This window comes from Stegostoma tigrinum, chromosome 7 (genome assembly GCF_030684315.1).
Source record: "Stegostoma tigrinum isolate sSteTig4 chromosome 7, sSteTig4.hap1, whole genome shotgun sequence".
NCBI classification, from domain to species: Eukaryota; Metazoa; Chordata; class Chondrichthyes; order Orectolobiformes; family Stegostomatidae; genus Stegostoma; species Stegostoma tigrinum.
The window spans coordinates 61208602-61232807 of record NC_081360.1 but is presented as its reverse complement, the minus strand read 5'-3'; the positions used below and the strand labels follow the sequence as shown (position 1 = coordinate 61232807).

General features: G+C 41.5%; 1 protein-coding gene across 1 annotated transcript in view; it reads left to right on the top strand.

Annotated features, from left to right (window-relative positions):
* LOC125454399 (potassium voltage-gated channel subfamily H member 7-like) overlaps positions 1-24206 on the top strand; it is a 462102-nt gene that overhangs the window by 417647 nt on the left and 20249 nt on the right. Inside the window, exons 12-15 of the mRNA XM_059647318.1 lie at positions 11813-12018; positions 16249-16348; positions 16864-17130; positions 21923-22073. Of these exons, the coding sequence (XP_059503301.1) occupies positions 11813-12018; positions 16249-16348; positions 16864-17130; positions 21923-22073 (724 nt within the window). The remainder of the gene's footprint in view (positions 1-11812; positions 12019-16248; positions 16349-16863; positions 17131-21922; positions 22074-24206) is intronic.

The following is a 24206-nucleotide window of genomic DNA, read 5'->3' as shown; positions in this document are numbered from 1 at the left end:
ATTATCTGCCATGGAGGAAGCCATTTTATTGTACATCTGTGTGACACCAGAACCATTAGCCTGGATGGATTCTTCCATCACCTGCATAAAGCTGATATACCCAGTGTTGCAGCTGCAGATGGCCTCTTGAACAGAAGTACATGAGTGGCATGGGATTCAACAGGGGCCTCTATCCCTGCAGTGTTCCGAAAGTCAGGGGCCATGGCTATCATGTCTTCCATCAGCTGCTGTGATGTGCATGCAATGTGCTCACCAGACTCATCTGCTGTATCAAAACGTGGCCTCTCAGCAACCCATGTAGGAATCTCTGAGCTGCAGGAGGAAGAGATAGGTGTTAGTACTATTGCTGGAATGTTGTCAGGGCCCGCAGCCTTTGCAGTGTCCAGTGTCTCCAATCGTTTCTTGATATAACGTGGAATGAATCAAATTGGCTGAAGACTGGTATCTGTAATGCTAGGGGCCACTGGAGGAGGTCAAGATGGATCATCCACTTGGCACATCTGGCGGAAGTTTGCTGCATTGAAGTGCAGTAGCATATTGTAAATTAACCAGAGGCTGGAGCCTAAGAGACCTCTGGGATCTCCAAGTCACATTAACTGTCGGAGTTATGCGAGCTGTATGGCAGGCATGAGTACAGTCAATAACCCCAGTGAAAAATGCTCTTGCCATCTGCCTGTCCTCCTTTATGGGGAAATTGAGGAATTAATTCATGCATTGTTCACCTTTTTATGCCGCTGTATTTACTAGCCCATGAAATGTTACACAAGTTGACCATGGATATCTGGAAATAGCCACTGGTGAAAAGTTGCAGTCACCCCAGCATGAGATCCCCAGCAAGTACATGTGGCTGCAGGTCTTGTCGTAGTATCTCACAAATTTCTGTGACCATTTGCAGGGACATTCAACTGACATTGCCTATGAGAGATTTACAGGTAGTTGGTTCATCAGTGTCCACCATATTCAGTGCCTTCCACAGATACCCACCTGCTGGCCAGTCTCCTGCTGTTGTACTACCTAATGCTGGCCTTCCTGTCTCTGCTGTTGGACAACAACATATTCTGTCCTGCTCTCAGGGTTTCAAGAATACTGAATATATTAAAGCAATAGGGAAGTTCACTGTGTGAAGAAGGCAGGCACTGAGACAAACATTCATGTGTACATGGCTTTCATCCATCACCTGCTGAACAAAGAAGTTTTCATATGGGTCACATGTAAAACTCTTCCCATTTACCCATTACCTATTGGTCCCATTGGCCTAATCCTACTTGGACCTGAATTCCCATCAGTTCCGTCATCGGTTTGCAGCAATGACCAGCATCAGAACAAGAGTCACCCTCCACCCTCAACCTATCACCCTCCACGTACCTTCCCTCTATCGTTTCAGTTTGTACCCATCACCTTCAACCCTGTGACAGTGAGAATGAACATACCATCTCATCTACTTTATTTTTCCTTCTTCACCATCGATATTCCTTTGTGACCCTAGAGAGCCACCCCGACCACCCATCAGCCTTAACAAGTCCTTGCAAATCCTTGGCTTCCTTCCCAACATCTTCCATTATCCCCAAACTCTGCAATCATGCCACATTGAACAACTGTCTGTACCTGTGGATTTTCCCAAGATAAATAGTATGCACATGCTGAAGATTGAACTGTACAAAAGAGAAGCCATAGTTTAGGCCTCTCACTTTGCACTTGCTCACTAATCCCCACTTGTCACACCCCACCTCCCACACGCTCTATTCCCACTCAGATCACACCAGAGATGCCAAACACTTCCAATTGCATACTAGCACGCCTTGACAGGAGCAAAAGCAGGCGATTTGGCCCTTAGATCCTGCTCCACCATTCAATATGATCATCTCTGATCATCCAACTCAATATATTGTTCCCACTTTCTCATCGTAACTTTTGATCCCTTTAGTCCTAGGAAATATCTTTAATCCTATTTTGAAAATATATAAAGGTTTTAGCCTCAATTGCTTTCTGAGACAGATAATCTCTCCTGCGTTTACTGTGTCTAGTCCTGCTAGAAATCATGACCCCTCCTCATTTTTCTAAATTCTAGTGAATAAAAACTTAACCAAACCAGTCTCTCCTTTTCTACGTCAGTCGCACCAACCCAGGAATCTGTCTGGTAAACCTTCTCTGCACTCCCTCTATAGTCAGAGCGTCCTTCTCAGATAAAGAGACCAAAACTGCACACAATGCTCCAGGTGTGGTCTTACCAAGACCCAGTGCAATTGCAGCAAGATACGATTTGCCTTCTTCACTGCCTGCTGCACATGCATGCTCACATTCAGTGACTGATGTCAAAGGAGTCTTTGCGCCTCCCCATTCCCCAAATTAGAGAGCCAATGATTTATACAGTATGGAGACAGACCCTTCAACCCAACCCATCTGCACTAACCAGACATCCCAACCTGATTTAACCCCATTTGCCAGTACTAAGCCCATACCCCTCCAACTCTTCCTATTCATATACCCATCCAGGTGCCTCTTAAATGCTGTAATTGTATCCGTCTCTACCACTTCTTCAGGCAGTTCATTCCATACACACACCAACCCCTGCATGAAAAAGTTACCCCTCCGGTCCTTTTTAAAACTTTCCCCTCTCACCTTAAACCTATGCCTCTAGTTTTGGACTCCTCTACCTTGGGAAAAAGATCTTGGCTATTCACCCTATTCTTGGCCCTCATGATTTTATAAATGCAAAACCTCCAATTCTCCTGGGAAAAATGCCCATTGTCTATTCAGCCTCTCCCTATAGCTGAAAAACTTCAGTCCTGTCAACGTGCTTGTAAATTTTTTCTGCACCCTCTCAAGCTTAACAATATCCTTCCTATAGAAGGACAACCAGAATTGCACACAGTATTTTAAAAGGGGCCTCATCAATTTCATGTACAGCCGCTATAAGAAATACCAACTTCTATGCTCAACGTTCTGACCATGCAGGCAAGTGTGCCAAGTGCCTTTTTCACCAACCTCTCTGCCTGCTGATGGGGGGGAAGCAAGAAGTAGTTAAGTGGGTGGTGTTGGATGATGCAGTGTAACAACTGTTTCGGGCTATGTGGGAAGCAAGGTGTAGATAATGGCTATTAACTGAGTGGTGGCTTACCTCAGATTATTATCTGAATGTGCAAGGTCCAGCCTAACCCCTTACACCTCTGACATCCCCAATCTTCCTTTGCCTCTCCTCAGCTTCCATTCAAACGGACATACCCTGAGCCACAGATTTTGATAAAAACAAATACCCATTTCAGTCAAGGGACAAACCTGACTAACCTATGCCATCTTTAAATGATCAAAACCAGTGCCACAACTCTGCATGTGTTACTGACTTACTCTTGAAGCAGAGCATAATCTGAAAACATTTTAAGAAATGACTATTTATAGGGTGTAAATATATTTAAAACTGCAAGTCAACACTCCAAAGTAAGTTCCAAACTGCTTCTGCAAAGCCGTTGACTTAATCTCTACATTTTATCCCACCAACAAGAAAATAGGATTTTGGTTTCTTCTCCCAATTAACCCACCCGTCAATCACTTTTCTTGCTCTTGCATGCCCCATTTAATACCCACCCAAGAAGATCAGCAGAAGGATAGGCAAAAGCTTGGACAAAAGAGACAGATTTCAGTGAGCAAAGAATAGAAAGAGGAGTGCAAAGATTTAAGGCGAGAATCCCAATATTTAGCAGCTAAAAGCACAGTTACCAGTAATGGGCCCATTAAAATCAGATATGCTCAAAAGTTCCAGAATTAGAGTTGTGCAAATATCTTGAATACTTGTGGATGAAGGAGAGGTTCGAGACAGTAATACCAATTGCTTTGAAGATCATTACTGACTTGATTTTTCAAATTTTTACACCAAGTACTTATATACAGCAACGACATGCATTTACATAGTGTCAGAAGCACATTAATGTAAATGACCTTGCAAGCTACTTGACAGAAGTGTCATCAATAAAAATGACATCACTGGATCAGACAATTTGTTGATTTGACCTTTCGATTTCTGTTACTGTAATTTAGCACAAAGTAAGACAAATTGCAAATATTATTCGAAAAGTTTTATTTAATGAATGCATGTAATATTTGAATGCCATGCAGTTTGAGTCTTCAGTGTGATTTCTTATGTTTACCATTATTATAAACCATTGTATATTATTTATGGATCTGTGCCCTTTAGTGCCTCCTATTTGAAGCAGTAAGAGTGAATGACGAATGCTAAACTGTCCAATACATTACCTGTAATTCAAAAGACCTGCCATCACAATCTACAATTATCCTTTGAGTATCTACACTAGCAGCATGAGTGCCCTGTGTTGAACCTTTTGGGTGGTCATTGCTGTCCTGAGGAAATTGTAAATGAAATTGTAGCTGCACAATGATCTTCAAACCTTTCTGTAAGTGGGGCATTCTTCTTCCAAACATTGACACATTCGCAACACTGGTCTAGACTTTAAAAGTTAGCATCTGCACAAAAAACCCAAATAGTGCTATCACTGAAATATTTTTAATACGTATATTGGACAGAAATCACAATAGATAAAATATACAACAAAAATTTAAAACTCTGAGGTCAAGGTATCTGGCAAATTACAGGGACCATTCAAATCATCTCACAGATCATAGTTCTAAAATCTATGCATTTTGTTATGAATGTAGCAACCAGATATTTCCTGTCATTGGATGGATTGATATAAAATGATCATAAAATTTATATCATTAGAATTACAGAACTAAAACTACAATGAGATCAGTAATCTTTCCATTAACTGCAGGCAGTAAATATTGTTTGCCTAAGAATAGGTGAATAAACTGATACTGAAAAGCTAAAGCTCAAAAACTGTTCAACAATTCATGTTACAGTTAAATGCTATGTTCTTTTTTTAAAGAAGTGTATTTTGCACTTGTCAGGAAAGATGTATTGTAACACTTTCTTGCAGTTTAACCTTCGAGCACAGGTGCTGTATTATATAATTAAAGCAACATTCATCAAACTATTATATTACATGCCTTTCCAGGTTATTGACAAATCCTTCGTATAATTAGGTTATTTTTCAATGTCTGGCTGATATCGAGCAGGTGTTCAAAGCTAAGTCTTACTGAAACTACTCATTTTTCATTGGATAAATGGTCTTTGGAGTAAATTCTGACATAATGGGGCTACTCAGTGGTAAATCCATTGTAAATTTCAGTAGTTTTGTTTTTCCTCCTAAATATTTTTGAAGGTCTGGAATAAGCTTTCTTTATAATAACATGTAAATTAGTTTCATTATCATGTCACTGAAACTCCCAATGTATATTGTTATCTCATTTATCCTAAAGTTCATTTAAACTCAGTTTTCTTCAAGAGCTTGTTAATCATCACATTTTCTGTTTAATATTTTCACGTGTTTGGTAATAAGGCAATTAATAATCTGAAATCTTTTTCTTCAGTAGTGTGACAAAGTAGATTGGTTTGGGAATTTTGATGAAAGTGCCAATGAACTGTTTGTTTTGGGTGCAGTTTTGACCAACTTTGTCTCTGGAAATGAACAAACCCCAATCTAGGAGAAAAGGCACTTTGTGGGTTGTTAATTTGCTGTGATGTGTCAATCCTTGAAATTTTGAAAATAATTATTCACTGCTAGTAACAGTAAAAAAAGTGAATGTTTGAGACTAGATCAGACCTAAACATGGGCTTATTAAATTGGAAGATTTCCGGAACAGAAACAGAGGGAATGGAGCAGTGTATAGCCTTACTGCTCCATCAGGGAATCTTGCCTGTCAGCAACACAAATTGCAAGTTCATGTGCATGTTACCCATGACTTATACTTCAGAAACGAGACTATTTATTTGAATCATTATTTCTGACAAATGCTGCAGTTTCCACTTCAGTCCATCAGTAGATGACCATAAATTAAAGTGCATTTAAGGTACACTGAACCTGTAATGAAAAAGTTGCACTTATTTAATGCTCCTCCTGGAAACTTAGAAATTAGCTTCTTGCAATCCCTCACACCCCGTCCTTGCAATAACTGCCAAAAGACAATCCCCCTCATCCTCACATACCACCCCACAAACCTCCGGATCCAATGCATCATCCTCCAACATGTCCGCCATCTACAATCCGACACCACCACCAAAGACATTTTTCCATCCTCACCCTTGTCTGCTTTCCGGAGGGACTCCGGAAGTCCGGGACTCTCTCTGGGACTCCCTTGTCCGCTCCACACTCACCTCCAACCCCACCACACCCAGCACTTACCCCTTGCAGTGGTAAGTGCTGGGTGTGGTGGGGTTAGAGGTGACTGCTACACCTACCCTCATATCTCCTCCCTCACCCCCATCCCACGCCCCAAGAAGACTTTCCACATCAAGCAGAGGTTCACCTGCAAATCTGCCAGTGTGGTATACTGCATCCGCTGTGCCCATTGTGGCTCCCTCTACATTGGGGAAACCAAACGGGGGCTTCAGGACCGCTTTGCAGAACACCTATGCTCGGTTCACAATAAACAACTGCAACTCCCAGTCACGAACCATTTCAACTCTCCCTCCCATTCCTTGGATGACATGTCCATCCTGGGCCTCCTGCAGTGCCACAACGATGCCACCCGAAGGTTGCAGGAACAGCAACTCCTATTCCGCTTGGGAACTTTGCAGCCCAATGGTATCAATGTGGATTTCACAAGCTTCAAAATCTCCCCCCCACCACTGCATCCCAAAACCAGCCCAGCTAGTCCCTGCCTCCCTAACCTGTTCTTCTTCTCACTTATCCTCTCCTCCCACTTCAAGCCGCACCTCCATTTCCCACCTTCTAACTTCATCCCACCCCCTTGACCTATCCGTCCTCCCCAGACTGACCTATCCCCTCCCTACCTCCCCACCTATACTCACGTCAACAGGCTCCATTCCCACCCCTTTAACTTGTCTGTCTCCTCTCCACCTATCTTCTTCTCTATCCACCTTTGATCCGTCTCCCACTGTCTCCCTATTTATTTCAGAGCCGTCTCCCCACCCCCCTTTTCTGATGAAGGGTTTAGGCCCGAAACGTCAGCTTTTGTGCTCCTGAGATGCTGCTTGGCCTGCTGTGTTCATCCAGCTCCACACTTTGTTATCTTGGATTCTCCAGCATCTGCAGTTCCCATTGTCTCTTCTTGTAATGCCTGATGTCACAGTGCCGTCTGCAGAAATATGCATGCACCTTACCAATAGACCATATCAATTGGTCAAAACATATTGATCCCGTCTTACAATTCTCAATATTTTTGAGGTAACGTTGTAAAAGACATCCTTTTGGATATAAGGAAGCAGTTCCAGGGTGAGGATTTGTCACTTTGAGAGCTCCTGTTTGCCTACATCTGACAGGATTCATCACAAGTGATAGATTGCCATGAAGCAGGTCTGAATAGTTAGAATTAGACATCATCAGAGGCAGTGTAGGTAAGCAAAAAAACAGGACCCTCAAATTTTCCTGTCTTTTAAATAACCTTGAGGCAGAGAGTAAAAATGTGAGGAATTTTTGGTCACCCACACAGGCTAGAAAATCTGTCAGTGCGTTGCCACTTTTGTTTTACTCATTGTGGATAGGACAGCACAGAATTTAATCGCTTCATGTCTGTTGCGAATTTGGGACCTGCCTCCTTACTCTACCCATGATGCTCTGAGTCAGATTCCTTTATTCCTTTATTCATTCTTGGGATAAGGGGCATCACTGGCTAAGCAGCATTTATTGCCCATCCCTAATTGCCCAGAGGCAGTTAAGAGTCACCCACATTGCTGTGAGAGTGGAGTCACATGTAGACCAGGCCAGGTAAAGATGGCAGTTTCCTTCGCAGGACAAGAGCATGGATCAGTACCTGGTGCTATGATGTTGTGGCCATAACAGAGACATGGGTTTCTCATGGGCAGGAATGGTTGCTGGATGTTCCAGGGTTTAGAACATTTAAAAAGAATAGGGAGGGGGGAAAAAGAGGAGGGGGTGTAGCACTACTAATCAGAGAGGGTATCACAGCTACAGAAGCTTCCTTTGTCGAGGAAGATCTGCCTACTGAGTCAGTATGGGTGGAAATTAGGAACAGCAAGGGAGTAGTCACCTCGTTAGGGGTTTACTACAGGCCCCCCAATAGCAGCAGGGAGATTGAAGAAAGCATAGGTCGACAGATTTTGGAAAAGTGTGGACGCAGTAGGGTTGTTGTAATGGGTGACTTTAACTTTCCCAATATTGATTGGAACCTCCTTCGAGCAGAAGATTTGAATGGAGCTGTTTTTGTAAGGTGTGTTCAGGAGGGTTTCCTAACGCAGTACGTTGACAGGCCAACGAGGGGAGAGGCCATTCTAGACTTGGTGCTCGGAAACGAGCCGGGGCAGGTATCAGATCTTGTGGTGGGAGAGCATTTTGGTGATAGTGACCATAACTGCCTCACATTCTACATAGCTATGGAGAAGGAGAGGATTAGGCAGAATGGGAGGATATTTAATTGGGGAAGAGGAAACTATGATGCGATTAGACATGAGTTAGGAAGCATGGACTGGGAGCAGTTGTTCCATGGTAAGGGAACTATAGACATGTGGAGATGGTTTAAGGAACAGTTGTTGGGAGTGATGAGTAAATATGTCCCTCTGAGACAGGCAAGAAGGGGTAAGATTAAGGAACCTTGGATGACGAGAGCGGTGGAGCTTCTAGTGAAAAGGAAGAAGGTGGCTTACATAAGGTGGAGGAAGCTAGGGTCAAGTTCAGCTAGAGAGGTTTACATGCAGGCAAGGAAGGAGCTCAAAAATGGTCTGAGGAGAGCCAGGAGGGGGCACGAGAAAGGCTTGGCAGAAGGAATCCGGGAAAACACAAAGGCATTTTACACTTATGTGAGGAATAAGAGAATGGTCAAAGAAAGAGTAGGGCCGATCAGGGATAGCATAGGGAACTTGTGTGTGGAGCCTGAGGAGGTAGGGGAAGCCCTAAATGAGTTTTTTGCTTCTGTCTTTACAAAAGAAACCAACTTTGTAGTGAATGAAACCTTTGAAGAGCAGGTGTGCATGCTGGAATGGATAGAGATAGAGGAAGCTGATGTGCTGAAAATTTTGTCAAACATTAAGATTGACAAGTCGCCAGGCCCGGATCAGATTTGTCCTCGGCTGCTTTGGGAAGCGAGAAATGCAATTGCTTCGCCACTTGCGAAGATCTTTGCATCCTCGCTCTCCACTGGAGTCGTACCTGAGGACTGGAGAGAGGCAAATGTAATTCCTCTCTTCAAGAAAGGAAATAGGGAAATCCCCGGCAATTATAGACCGGTAAATCTCACGTCTGTCGTCTGCAAGGTGTTAGAAAGGATTCTGAGGGATAAGATTTATGACCATCTGGAAGAGCATGGCTTGATCAAATACAGTCAACACGGCTTTGTGAGGGGTAGGTCATGCCTTACAAACCTTATCGAGTTTTTTGAGGATGTGACTAGAAAGGTTGATGAGGGTCGAGCTGTGGATGTGGTGTATATGGACTTCAGTAAGGCATTTGATAAGGTTCCCCATGGAAGGCTCATTCAGAAGGTCAGGAGGAATGGGATACAGGGGAACTTAGCTGCTTGGATACAGAATTGGCTGGCCAACAGAAGACAGCGAGTGGTAGTAGAAGGAAAATATTCTGCCTGGAAGTCAGTGGTGAGTGGGGTTCCACAGGGCTCTGTCCTTGGGCCTCTACTGTTTGTAATTTTTATTAATGACTTGGACGAGGGAATTGAAGGATGGGTCAGCAAGTTTGCAGACGACACAAAGGTCGGAGGTGTCGTTGACAGTGTAGAGGGCTGTTGTAGGCTGCAGCGGGACATTGACAGGATGCAGAGATGGGCTGAGAGGTGGCAGATGGAGTTCAACCTGGATAAATGCGAGGTGATGCATTTTGGAAGGTCGAATTTGAAAGCTGAGTACAGGATTAAGGATAGGATTCTTGGCAGCGTGGAGGAACAGAGGGATCTTGGTGTGCAGATACATAGATCCCTTAAAATGGCCACCCAAGTGGACAGGGTTGTTAAGAAAGCATATGGTGTTTTGGCTTTCATTAACAGGGGGATTGAGTTTAAGAGTCGTGAGATCTTGTTGCAGCTCTATAAAACTTTGGTTAGACCGCACTTGGAATACTGCGTCCAGTTCTGGGCGCCCTATTATAGGAAAGATGTGGATGCTTTGGAGAGGGCTCAGAGGAGGTTTACCAGGATGCTGCCTGGACTGGAGGGCTTATCTTATGAAGAGAGGTTGACTGAGCTCGGTCTCTTTTCATTGGAGAAAAGGAGGAGGAGAGGGGACCTAATTGAGGTATACAAGATAATGAGAGGCATAGATAGAGTTGATAGCCAGAGACTATTTCCCAGGGCAGAAATGGCTAGCACGAGGGGTCATAGTTTTAAGCTGGTTGGTGGAAAGTATAGAGGGGATGTCAGAGGCGGGTTCTTTACGCAGAGAGTTGTGAGAGCATGGAATGCGTTGCCAGCAGCAGTTGTGGAAGCAAGGTCATTGGGGTCATTTAAGAGACTGCTGGACATGCATATGGTCACAGAAATTTGAGGGTGCATACATGAGGATCAATGGTCGGCACAACATTGTGGGCTGAAGGGCCTGTTCTGTGCTGTACTGTTCTATGTTTTCTATCTATGTTCTATTAGTAAACCAGATGGGCTTTTCTTGACAAATGACACTGGATTCATGGTCATCATTAGATTCTTAATGCCAGCTACTGATTGGAATTTGAATTCCACCATCTGTCATTGATAGGATTTGAACCCAGACTATTACCTGGGCTCTGGATTAACATTCCAGCGATAATACCACTAGGCCATTGCCTCCCCCAGAATTCACTTGCGCCAAAGAATTCAAGGAGATGATGATGGCTAATTAGTTGTTAGTTGTTTGTTGCATCTCGTTAAAGGAATTATGCATTTCAATTGTGTTGGTTTCTGAATATCTTTTAATAGTTATCTGTCAGCAATAAAAAGATGGCCTTTGATTATTTTGTACAGGAAGTTCACTTCAACATGCATCATGTCAAATGTTTGTATGAGCATGTCTGCAAAATTCTTAATATGCTAGTAACTGTGATTGTGCAACTGAAGTGATTAGCACATATTTATAAAGTGTCTGGTTAAGGGTTTATCTGTATTCACTTTGAACCATTAGCAAATTTGAGATCTCATTTTGACAGGACAGAAACATCACTTCTGTGTTGAATTAAAGTCAATTTAAACAATCAACAAAGTTCAAAAATGTATTTCCTGTAAATTAAAGCATCTATCTGAAAACTTCAGTAGTTTTTAATTAGCAGTTGTCCATTTGAATTTCCCTTTCAGAACCTGAAGATTACCCAACTAGAATTCAGTGCAACATAGCATATTGTCATCAATAAAGTAATTTAATTAGATAGAAAAATGTAAAATAAACGGGGTGTATATGTTACTGATGTTAAAACTGACCTGCAAAAGCGCAAGCGAAAAGAATAAAGCACTTGGGATACAATGCAAAAGTTTATTATTCAGCTGTGGCTCTCGACATCTGTTATCATTTAGAGAACAGTTGATTTGAAGTTTCAGTGGCAGGTTCATACGTAAGTAGTATCTGCCTGACTTCTTCCAATGAGAAGGTTAAAACAATATCATATATCATAAATAAGATGTCAGCACAGACGGCAGTTTGTATTTATTGAGTTACATGTTTCAATCATTCATGAAAATCCATGTCTCAAGGTAAAAACAAATCAAAAGAATCTTTGGAGTTTTCTGAATTCAGTATCAAGGAAAAACAGTGACTCAAGATTTATATCTAAGGAGCTTTGATTTTGTCTAGGGAAAAATGACATCTTTGGCGAAATGATCCATCTTTATGCAAGACCTGGGAAATCTAATGCTGATGTACGAGCGTTGACTTACTGCGATTTGCACAAGATCCAGAGGGAAGACCTTTTAGAAGTTTTGGATATGTATCCAGAATTTTCTGACTACTTCTTAACAAACCTGGAACTCACCTTCAATCTACGAGATGAAGGTTCAAAGGTAACAATTTAAAGGCAACTCAAAGAGGAATATGCCAACATTTTCTAATTAATTGTGAACAAACATGTTACTGTGTCAAATCAGACAGGTAGTTGTACAGCTTCAACACAGTTTGTCATTTAAGTTAGTTATTGCCGTGCTTGAGAATAGCAAACTTATAAAGTTATGAATGTTCCTATTTACATGTTTAAAGCATATGTATAACTATTGAATGTTGTGTGGATTTAATATCAAATTACAATAATGCAACTCCTTATTTGCTGCCAATTCATTGTGACATGCATGTCTGTTTAAAAATTGGCAATAACATTTACAATTAATCATATTGTCAGCAATAAAGAATCAACAGTAAGTGTAAACACTAGTGTGTAATGGTGCAGGTTCAGTCCTTCCAAACTTGAGTTATGTCAGAGGAAGTTATTTGTTTGCATGCCAGTAGGTTACAGGTATGTTACGATGGGATGGATTATGTAACATAGTTGATTAAGCGAATGACAAAGGAATTTTATTGCCGTACTGTTAAGCCATATTAGTTTAAGTCTGATTTCTGCTCAAAAGGGTATAAAGACAAGTTTTTAAAAATATAGGCTTAATACCAAGACTGCCCTGTTGTATGATTCCCACAGCACTGTTTGGGGAAGAGCAGTTAATTACAGTGACCTGAATCAAGGTTCAGCCTTCATTAAGTACGCTAAAAACAGCTTATTTGGTTGCTAATTCCATTTTATGCATATATTGGCTGTAGCATTTTCCATTATTACCACAATATACACATTTCAAAAGTATTTTAATTAGTTGCCAGCCATTTTGGCATGTAATATGTCTGAAATCTGTAGAAAAAAAGGTCACAGAAAATTGACACAGAAGGAATCCATTCGGCCCATGTTGTCTTTGTTACTGGAAGAATAGTTACCCAACCTAAATGAATGTGACTACAGTATCATCACGGCATTTTCGTCTTTGCCTTTCACAAATTTGCTTACCCAAATAAAACATTATGTATACCATTTTGTCTGTTGTCAGTTCAACATGCACTTGTTTGCAATCTCCAGCAAAAAAAAACTTGAGCAAATTTCAAAAAATGAAAGCATGCCTAATTTAAATTAAATATACTAAAATGCAAAAGGTGTCCATGATGTACTGTACTATATTTCTTGGTCTAGAAAGTCCACGTTATGCTTGCATTATCTGCCCTGTAGCTTCCTGAAGTGTTTGGGTGTTCACTGATGATTACATTCCACATAAGAAATTAATACTGTGACAAATTTTATTTACTTCTTATTTTGTTAAACATTTTTTTCAGTCAACTTCTTTATATGTATTCAAAAGGTTGTTTTTATATTTTTTTATCTTGCATTGTACATTGGAACTATCTTGACTAATATTGAGAAATGGGACCTGTGTTTGCTAAGTTTTCAAGAATGTAACTCTGCAAGTAGTGGGACTTTGCTGTTCGTCTGTTGCTTGACCAATCCATGAAATAGCTCTCCCAATTGAGCAGAATTTTGCAGGGTCATCCTGAGTGTGCCTTTCTATCCAAGCCCAGTGTCCAGGTTGAAGCTGGGTGATTTAATTGGTTTTATTCCATTTACACTTTCTCATAGCATTTGCTATAACTTAAATCATTTTCTCAACCATTTAATATGTGGTATATTAGAGGTGCTATGTAAATGCAAACTCCTTCCTTCTGTCTTTGCCTTTCTTCCTGCTTTTCCTTTTCTTCCCTCCCTTGCAACCTTTTCAGTCTTTCATGCCCTGTTAATGTAATCACATCTCAAACTTAAAGTTGCAGGTGTTTTGTAGATTAGACCATTTCTTATACTTATCATCATCACACGAGGTATCCTCTGACATGTATTGCCTTTAGTTCAATGCCTATTTAAACACATTATTCCATTAGTGCTCAGCCAATGCCAGACAGCTTTGTTACATAAAACCTTGAGTTTGGTTGTAAGACTGTTGGAAGAAACGTAACAGTCAATGCCCCATTAATTAAAATCAGACAGAGCTAAATTATTAAACAGTGTTACTGATGACTTAAGAGTTAAACAGTATCAAATTCTCTTTAAATATTGAGTCAACACATTCAGTCTTGAAGATATAGTGGGGCAGATTTCCTTCTGGGGTTACCTAGTGACCTGATATAACTCCCAGCAGGCCAAGTTGTGATTATGTGAGAAGCCATTCTGCTAACTCCCACATCCCAATGGTACTTTATGGAATTTACTGCAAAAGATGATGGTGGGTCCTTAGTATATCTGTCCGACTATATGTGTATAGTGTAATTAATCAATTCTTCCCAAGTCAGCCCAGCAACATTTAGTATTTTGGTATTTATAATGGGTCTTAGAGTGCAACTCACTCTCTGTACTGCTCCGAATTTCACTTTAGAGTTCCACTTTAGTGTATGTTTTCAAATGGTCGGAGTGGGACTGATGTCACAGTCAGAACATTGTGAGTACACGTCCCACTCCAACCATTTGAAAACATACACCAAAGTGGAACTCTAAAGTGAATTTCGAAGCAGTACAGAGAGTGAGTTGCACTCTAAGAGTTGATTTCTTTCAGTTGAGATATTTTAGAAAGATATTTTGTTTTCCCAGCTAAGGCTGATTCTCTCAGTTAATGCATAATGCTAGATCATACAGCACCGTTAAGTCACTGTGGCACCTAAGATAGTTCTTGGGGCTTACACCTTCTACTTGCCCCATTATTTATCTTGGCATCATTGAAGAACAATGAGTAACAGTGACTAATGCAATCAGACAATGGGGTCATTGCCTTTTCATTTCAGTAGATGCCAATGAACTAGAGCAGAAAAATTCCACCTAGCAAATACTTATCCCTCAATTAACAGCTAATTGATTCATAAATATCAATGTCATTGATTTATTTTTGGAATATACTCAATCAGGAAATAAAAGTAAATAAAGTGGGAATTATTTTGGTGGTTTCAAAATGCAATCCCAGGCACCTTTAAAAAAGGTATTTAGATTTGAAAATGTGTGCACACACTACAACTTAGGGCACAATTACAGTCGTGCTTACATGAGTTCCACAGTCAGAAAGGTTATAAATAAAATACAACATTCCTGGTGAAGTACCACCAATAAAATTATAATAAAATTATAATTCGTATTACAGTACAAAGTTACCCACTTTTCAAAAAAGGGATAGAAAATAATGGTGTAGTTACTGAAACAGGGATTCTGGGAAATGCGCGTATTCAGAGGGACTTGGGTGCATCTGTAGATAATCCTCAGAATTGAACAGAATAAATTAGAGTATTGAAGTTAAGAAATCTTTCAACAATTGTACAGTGCGTTAGCGTGGCAAAGCTTGGAATACCAAGCTGGGAATAAAGCTTTGGTTTCCTTCTCTCAGAAAATTCATGCTTATTCTAGAAGGGCGCAATGAAGGTTCAGTAAGGGATGAACAGATTGTCCTATGATTAAACTCAGTTTATATTTCTTAGAATTTGAATAAGAGGTGATCCAATTTAAACATGTAAAATTCTTAAGTAACTAGACAAGGTATATGTTGAGAAAAGACTTTCCTGTCTGTCTAGAACAGGAAGTCACAGACACAGGAAGACTGGATAAGGAGAAATTTCATGACTGAAAGGGCAAGCCCCTTCACTTCTTTTTACTCCATTGTGCCATAGATGCTCATTAGAGAGTAATCATGAAGAAGTTGGTGGATGTTTGGACATGAAGAGAATTAAAGAACATTGATATATTAAAAGAAATTGAGTTCTGGTAGAAATCAGCCCTGTCATATTGACTAGTGCAGCAGATTTGAAGCTTCTATTTCTTCTTCTGTTTAAGTACAGCGAGATGTTACTATCATTTACCTCAATAATATTAAACGAACTGACAAGATTAGACTGGTATGGCAACTTTGCAAAGCAGATTTAAATCCATTTTTGCTAGTTTATGATGTATTTATGGATAACGTACTTTAATAAATGGTAAGTGAGTAATAGTCATCTAACCAGACCCACTAACCTTCTTTTACACATCTCATGATTGTTATTTAGATTAAGATCAGAAAATGTCACTAAGCAGACAGATGAGCCAGTATTCCACATTTAGTTTTATTGTCAAAATTACCCTTTGTGTTTATTCACGTCCCTTAAACTGTGGTTCAATAAATACTGACATATTTCTGTCTCATTTTCTGTTATTACTCTTGTCTAAAGCCACCTGCTACTGGCCTTTTATTTTCTAGGCAGACATGCTACTCAGAGCAGAAACCAGTGATGATTCAGATGAGGAGATTCCCAGACCTCAAAGAAGAAAGCTTTCCTTCAAAAAGAAAATAAACGAAGGTAGCTTACCTCTTGAATTTGATGTTGGTCCTAAAGTCAGAATTTAGCAAATGGAAGCAAAAACTTCCAATTTAAACTATTACTATTCTTGTGTCATTTACAGTCTTTCATACTGCTATTTTTGATTGAATATAAATAAGTTTGTATTAAAACAGAGTTCAGATTTTATTGTCAAAATGTGATTGTTATAATACAACTGAATGGCATACTACACTTGACAACCAATTCAATTAAATAATTCATTACAGTTATTGCTGAACTGCATCATTTTATGGAAACTAACAGTGGAATATGAATATGTGAATAATAAATTGAATTTAATTTTAAATGCATTTGATATAATGGATTTTATATACAACACTTCGGCTGTTTTTACCATGAAACTTGCTTCAGAAATTGACCATTGATGAATAGGAACGTGTAAGGTTGATAATCAAAAGCCAGCTTACTTTCCAATGTTTGATTTATTTATAATAGCAATCGCTCACCTTATTCAATAATATTTGTCATCACAGACGATAACAAAAATGATTATGAGTTACATGAAGCAACTCCAGATATCACACAAGGAGAACAGCGAAATTATTCTAAAAAAAGAGATTCGGAAGAAAAGCACAGTGTGTCATCATCATCCTTTTCTACCTCTGTTGATGAAGAGAAGAAACCATTATGTTCTGGAATGTTGGACTTTCCTTCAGAGATAGAAGAGAATTGCAGGCTGGGATTGGCACAAGGATCCAAAATACAAAGCAGAAAAGCGGAAAGAAGAGCCAAGGTATCAGGTAAGAAATCAGAGCAAAACTAATGTTAATGATACTTCAGGTTATTTAATTTAATATCCGACATTGTTTTATTGCACAGCATTGAGACAGAAAGGTATTTATGCAATGAACCTCGCAATTCAGCTAAACAGACAAAGAGACAGAGATTATCCCCATTATCCCTGCTTTAGCCTCCACCTCTCTCAGCAACTCTCTTGCTGTTTCCCACTTCTCCACCATTCTCATTGCAACACTCGTCTTTGACCAACCTACCTTGGAGCCTTTTTCTTCCATCCCCCTGCAGAAGAATGTCTCCACCTGGACTTAGCAGATGAACCTCCTAACAGTTGGCTCTCAAAACTTAGGATCCTCTACCTCAGCTACCAAGCTTCAGCATCATTGAGACAAGGTGCCAGTTTATCAGGAATCCTTGTGTCAGTGCTGCTGAAGGTCCTCTAGTAAAAGCCCTTTGGCAGCTGGCTCTCTCACTTAGTGACTGGCTTACTGTTGCTTACTTCTCCTCCAATCCCAAGCTGTTTCTCTCCTGCAGTTACTGCTGATAGGTTCATGGTGAACTTATCAATCCATTCTATTTACAGGACTGACTTTTTTGATTGGTAACCCCCTTCACTGAATTTTCCTAAGTGCTTTCAAATTCACCTACCACTTCAATTTAATTTTATTGCTGATGTAAGTGATACAATCTGGATTTGAGTACCTTCCATTTAAGCTAGAGTGAGCTCCACAGGGAATATGGGCATTTACTTACCATTTTGTTGAATTTTGAATAAAGAATAGGAATGCCCCCCCCCCCCAAAGCTATTCTGCAATTAAGCTAATCTGTAAGATCTGTGATTTTACTAATCTTACTAGAAACCAGCTAAGTGCCGTCTTGGTGAATTTTGTGGATGGTTCTTCTCCATGAGATCTCATGAGTTTTCTCACACTATCATTCTAAACTCACCACATTACCTCTGCACCATGCTCCTTTGGCTCTACACTCATTGTTTTCTCCTAGTCGCTGTAGGTAGATATTGACCACTGCCAGAACGTACTTGATCCGTAGTGCTAGTGCCCATGTTTGAAACCCAGTGCGCACAGTCAAGCATTGGCAGTCCACAGCTGCCCTTCATTGTGCATGTGGTGGGAGGGCACAAATTGAGGCATTCCAGGGCACAGAGGTGGCATGGAGTCGTTCATTCTACGTACAAGTGCACAGTCTTACATCTATCATTGTTTAAGATCCAAGCCACAGAGGTTACCCATCCTTAGTCCCAACCCATCTTACTACCCTGCCTAAGTTGGTAATAATCTTCCCCAAATGCCCAGTGTAGCTCAAATTCTTATCATTGTTCAATGTGGAAGTGTCTCACAGGGAAGCCTTCAATATTTCAAAACATTTATTTTTATTCAGCAGAAGCAATAAATAAAATAAAACCATAAAGACACAAACAAAAGCTGTACATGCCTCACAGAATAGAAATGGACTGCTTACAGTTTGAGCAACTGCGAATTTATTGTCAATAAGTAATCACTACACCCAGCTCTCATCAACTGGAATCGGGTGTTACTTAAGTCCTGTTGGCTTTGGCTTAAGGACCTGACATGCACCACCCTATCTCTGTGAAGGTTATGTTCTCCCTACTCAATTTCCTCTTCAGCACTAATCACATTGCTTATTTGTCTGCTCCGTGTGAGCAAATCACAGCATGCTCAGATAATGCGGCGCACACTGTCAGGAGTGTACTACAAGGACCTCTGTACCAATTCAAGCATTGGAACCTCATCTTCAGGAGGCCAGTCATCTGCTTGTCCATGGTCCTGTTTGAAAAATGGGCAGAATTGTATCTACAATTTGGCCTCAATTAGAGAGAGCTGCATAACAGGGTCGTCAGTCATGGCCACAGAGGGTAATCTTTGACTCCTAGTAACATCATTGTAGGGTATCTGGCACTTGAAACAAACCAGGAACATGCAAGGTGTGCAAGATGTAGGCATCATTGCAACACACAGGGTATCTGGAGCAGACTTTTAAGATTTGGCACTGTTGTCTAATTCTTCCTTAAACAGTTAGACAACACCAACCAGAATGTTATGAATGAATTTGCCAGGTGTCCCACAATACTGAAGCAGTCAAATCAATATGAACACAAGCCGGTACCAATACAAACAGTCCCAACTTCATTAGGAAAAAAAATCACAATAAACTTTAATATGAAACATATAATCTTGAATCCTGGATAATAAAGCGTGAAGCTGGATGAACACAGCAGGCCAAGCAGCATCTCAGGAGCACAAAAGCTGACGTTTCGGGCCTAGACCCTTCATCAGAGAGGGGGATGGGGAGAGGGTTCTGGAATACATAGGGAGAGAGGGGGAGGCGGACCGAAGATGGAGAGAAAAGAAGATAGGTGGAGAGGAGAGTATAGGTGGGGAGGTAGGGAGGGGATAGGTCAGTCCAGGGAAGACAGACAGGTCAAGGAGGTGGGATGAGGTTAGTAGGTAGGAAATGGAGGTGTGGCTTGAGTTGGGAGGAAGGGATGCGTGAGAGGAAGAACAGGTTAGGGAGGCAGAGACAGGCTGGGCTGGTTTTGGGATGCAGTGGGGGGAGGGGATGAGCTGGGCTGGTTGTGTGATGCAGTGGGGGCAGGGGATGAACTGTGCTGGTTTTGGGATGCGATGGGGGAAGGGGAGATTTTGAAGCTGGTGAAGTCCACATTGATACCATTAGGCTGCAGGGTTCCCAAGCGGAATATGAGTTGCTGTTCCTGCAACCTTCGGGTGGCATCATTGTGGCACTGCAGGAGGCCCATGATGGACATGTTGTCTAAAGAATGGGAGGGGGAGTTAAAATGGTTCGCGACTGGGAGGTGCAGTTGTTTATTGCGAACCGAGTGGAGGTGTTCTGCAAAGTGGTCCCCAAGCCTCCGCTTGGTTTCCCCAATGTAGAGGAAGCCACACCAGGTACAATGGATACAGTATACCACATTGGCAGATGTGCAGGTGAACCTCTGCTTAATGTGGAAAGTCTTCTTGGGGCCTGGGATGGGGGTGAGGGAGGAGGGGTGGGGGCAAGTGTAGCACTTCCTGCAGTTGCAGGGGAAGGTGCTGGGTGTGGTGGGGTTGGAGGGGACTGTGGAGCGAGCAAGGGAGTCACGGAGAGCGTGGTCTCTCCGGAAGGCAGACAAGGGTGGGGATGGAAAAATGTCTTGGGTGGTGGGGTCGGATTGTAGATGGTGGAAGTGTCGGAGGATGATGCATTGTATCTGGTGGTGGTGTGGTGTGTGAGAACTAGGGGGATCCTCTTGGGCCGGCTGTGGCGGGGGCGGGTGTGAGGGATGTGTTGTGGGAAATGCAGGAGACGCGGTCAAGGGCGTTCTCGGCCACTGTGGGGTAATGTTGCGGTGCTTGAAGAACTTGGACATCTGGGACATGCGGGAGTGGAATGCCTCATCCTGGGAGCAGATGCGGCGGAGGTGGAGGAATTGGGAATAGGGGATATTTGGCACCTTCAGCTTACAATACTTCCTGAATCTCTGTAGTTTTACACAGTCACACTCTCTCTGACTCTGTCCCTGCGTCCACAAAACAGCGTTCCCCTACTTTTCCCTCTTTCTCTCTCTCTCTCCTTCCCCAACCCCCACCCTCAATCTCTCTCTCTCTCTTTCTCTCTCGCTCTCTCTCTCTATCTCTCGCTATCTCTCTGTCTCTCTCCTTTCTCATTCTGTCACTCTCCGGCTGGATGGTCAGCTGGCCTCTGCTGCTTGCCATGCTGGTTTCTCGGACGGCGTCCAGAAGATTTGAGTGATTTTAGTCGGCAAGTGAACGCTGTTTTTACACCTTTTTGAATGGCTTTCTGGAACCTTCTAGAATTCTGGCGCATCAGGAAGACATACTTAATACAAAAAATAAAAACTGGTAGAAATCGCTGCAGGTCAAGCAGTACCTCATTGAGAGAGAGCCAGATGACATTTTGAGTCTAGATGACTCTTCATCAGAGCTTTGATATTTCGGTAGATCTAAGCTGGATGTAGTCATTACTTACTGGCTGAATATTTGTTGCTGAGACAAGAAGCCTCTGTTAAGCCCCAAAGCAAGTGCAACTTACCTTGTGAAGTGTTGAAGATTGTAAAACTTCTTGCAACATTGCTGTGCGTTCCTCTGAACCACAGAAATGGTACCTCGGACGTTGATCTCGTCTTGCAGGGTCTGGCGCAGTGGTCTAATCAGATGGTCCTGAGGAAATAAGGTTTCAGTTCTCTGCAGCATTCCATCCACCAGAATGTCCAAGTACCTGGCAGCAAGACAATGTGGCAATTTGCCTCTCTCCGATACATCCTTTACATTTGCACAACAGCATACTATATTTGAAATACTGTACAGCTGGGTTTAAAATGGTATCAAGGCATGAAGGCCTGAATGTCATGGCGCCTTGAGAGCACTTTTGCCACTGGTGAGTGGAAGACTGTGTGAGTGCAGCACAGGGGAGACGTGGTGCAGAAACAATGAAGTGAGCAACAGAGAATTGCATGAGAAAAGTCATCTGAGCTCACAGAAGGAAAAGTTCCATGAAAACTCCTGAAAACATATCCAGACTTTGAGAAAACTCAGTCCAATAACTATGAGTTTAAACCTATGAAAATCAACAGTGGATAGTTAACAAAAATATTACCTATTGTTAATATATATCTGGAACATTTTGTTTTATTCCTTTGCTGAATTGTTATTTCAAGAGGAGTTTTCTAAAGGTAATGAAATAAATGTTGAAATGGTTTATGTTAAGTGTTGACTGTTTTTTAAACATGTTTGTCAGAAGGTAATGAGAGAAAGCCAACAGAATACCCTGATATGTCGACGCAGTCAGCCTCCTCTCCAGCAGCCTGTGGTGTCTCGGAGTCTGGAAGTGATATAACGTATGGAGAAGTGGAGCACAGACTGGATTTACTTCAGGAGCACCTCAGCAGGTAATGATTTCCTCAGGCTCCATTTTGACCATTCCAAACTCACCCCTTGTACAAAGTTAAAATATAGTAATAAGAGAAAGATATCTCGGTAAATTGTCTACCAGGGACATCAGTTCCTGCAAGTGACCTTCACTTTTACATACTGAAGTTTGAAAAACAATATGAGCAGCGGTTTAAAAGCAAAATACTGCAGATGGTGGAAATCAGAAAAAAAACAGATAAACATTTCACAAGCAATTTGGCTTAGGCAGCAAATGCTATCCTTGCCAGGGACACACATCTTAGAAAAGAATTTGAAAATTTTGATATTTGATATTATAATTTCAGAGCAACAGAGAATGTTTCTAACAATAATGCCATAAACTGTGTTTCAACGTCGTAGGGCCATGGAGTTGTACAGCACGGGAACAGACACTTCAGTCCAACTTGTCCATGCCGACCAGATATCCAAAATAAATCTAGTCCCATTTGCCAGCATTTGGTACATATCCCTCTAAACCCTTACTATTCCTGTACGCATCCAGATGCCTTTTCAATGTTGTAATTTTATCAGCCTCCACTGGCAGCCCGTTCCATGAGGGGTATAGACAGGGTAGATAGCAAGAAGCTTTTTCCCAGAGTGAGGGACTCAATTACGAGGGGTCATGAGTTCAAAGTGAGAGGAGGAAAGTTTATGGGACATATGTGTGGTGAGTGCCTGGAACGCGTTGCCAGCAGAGGTGGTAGACACGGAACGATAGTGTCTTTTAAGATGTATCTGGACAGGTACATAGGTGGGCAGGGAGCAAAGGGATACAGACCCTGAGAAAATAGATGACAGGTTTAGACAGAGGATCTCAATCGGCAAAGGCTTGGACGGCTGAAGGGCCTATTCCAGTGCTATAATTTTCTTTGTTCTTTGTTCCATAAGTGCATCACACTCTGTGTAAAGAAGTTGCGCCTTAGAACTCTTTTAAATCTTTCCCCTTTCACTTTAAACCTTTGGTTTTGGTCTCCCACACTCTGGGGAGAGGACCTTGGCTATTTACCCTATCCATACCCCTCAGGATTCTACAAACCTCTACAAGGCCACCCCCTAGTCTCTGACACTCCAGGGAAAATAGTCCCAGCCTATTCAGCCTCACCCAATAGTTCAAACCTTCCAGCCCTGGCAAAATACTTGTAAACCTTGTCTGAACCATTTCAATTTTCACAGCATCCTTCCTATAGCAGGGAGACCAGAATTGCACATATTATTCTAAAAGTAGTCTAACTGGTGTCTTGTACAACCTCAACATGACCTCCCAACTCCTATACTCAATGCACGGACCAATAAAGGCAAGCATACCAAACGCCTGCTTCACTATCCTGTCTACCTGGGACTCAACTTTCAAGGAACTATAAATCTGCACTCCAAGGTCTCTTTGTTCAGCAACAGTCCACAGGATCTTATCATTAAACATATAAGTCCTGCCCTGAATTGCCTTTCAAAAATACAGCACCTCACATTTATCTAAATTAAACCCCATATGCCACTCCCCAGCCCATTGGCCCATCTGATCAAGGTCCCATTGTACTCTGAGGTAACCTTCTTCAATGTCTACTACACCTCCAATTTTGGTGTCATCTGCAAACTTACTAACCGCACTTCTTATGCTCACATACAAGCCATTTATATAAATGACAAAATGCAGTGGATACAGCACCAATCCTTGTGGCACGTACTCTCCACTGGTCACAAGCCTCCAGACTGAAAAGCAACCCTGCACCACTACCTTCAAGCCAGTTCTGTATCCAAATGGCTAGTTCTCCCTGTGTTCTATATGGTCTCACCTTGCTAACCAGCCTACCATAAGGAAACCTGTCAAACGCGTTACCAAAGTCCAAATAGATCACGTCCGCTGCTCTGCCCTCAATCCTCTTTGTTACTTCTTTAAAAATCTCAGTCAAGTTAGTGAGACATGATTTCACACGCACACATCCATGTTGACTAATCCTAGTCAGTCCTTGCCTTGTGCTGGAAAATCTTTCTATTAAAATTGAAAACTTTCAATTGATTACTAATATTATTTGAATTCTTTTCCTGCTCTTTTCTTGTGGAGATTAAATGCAGCAAACAGCAAAGCTCTTTTTCAAAGTTTCTTTCTTACACTA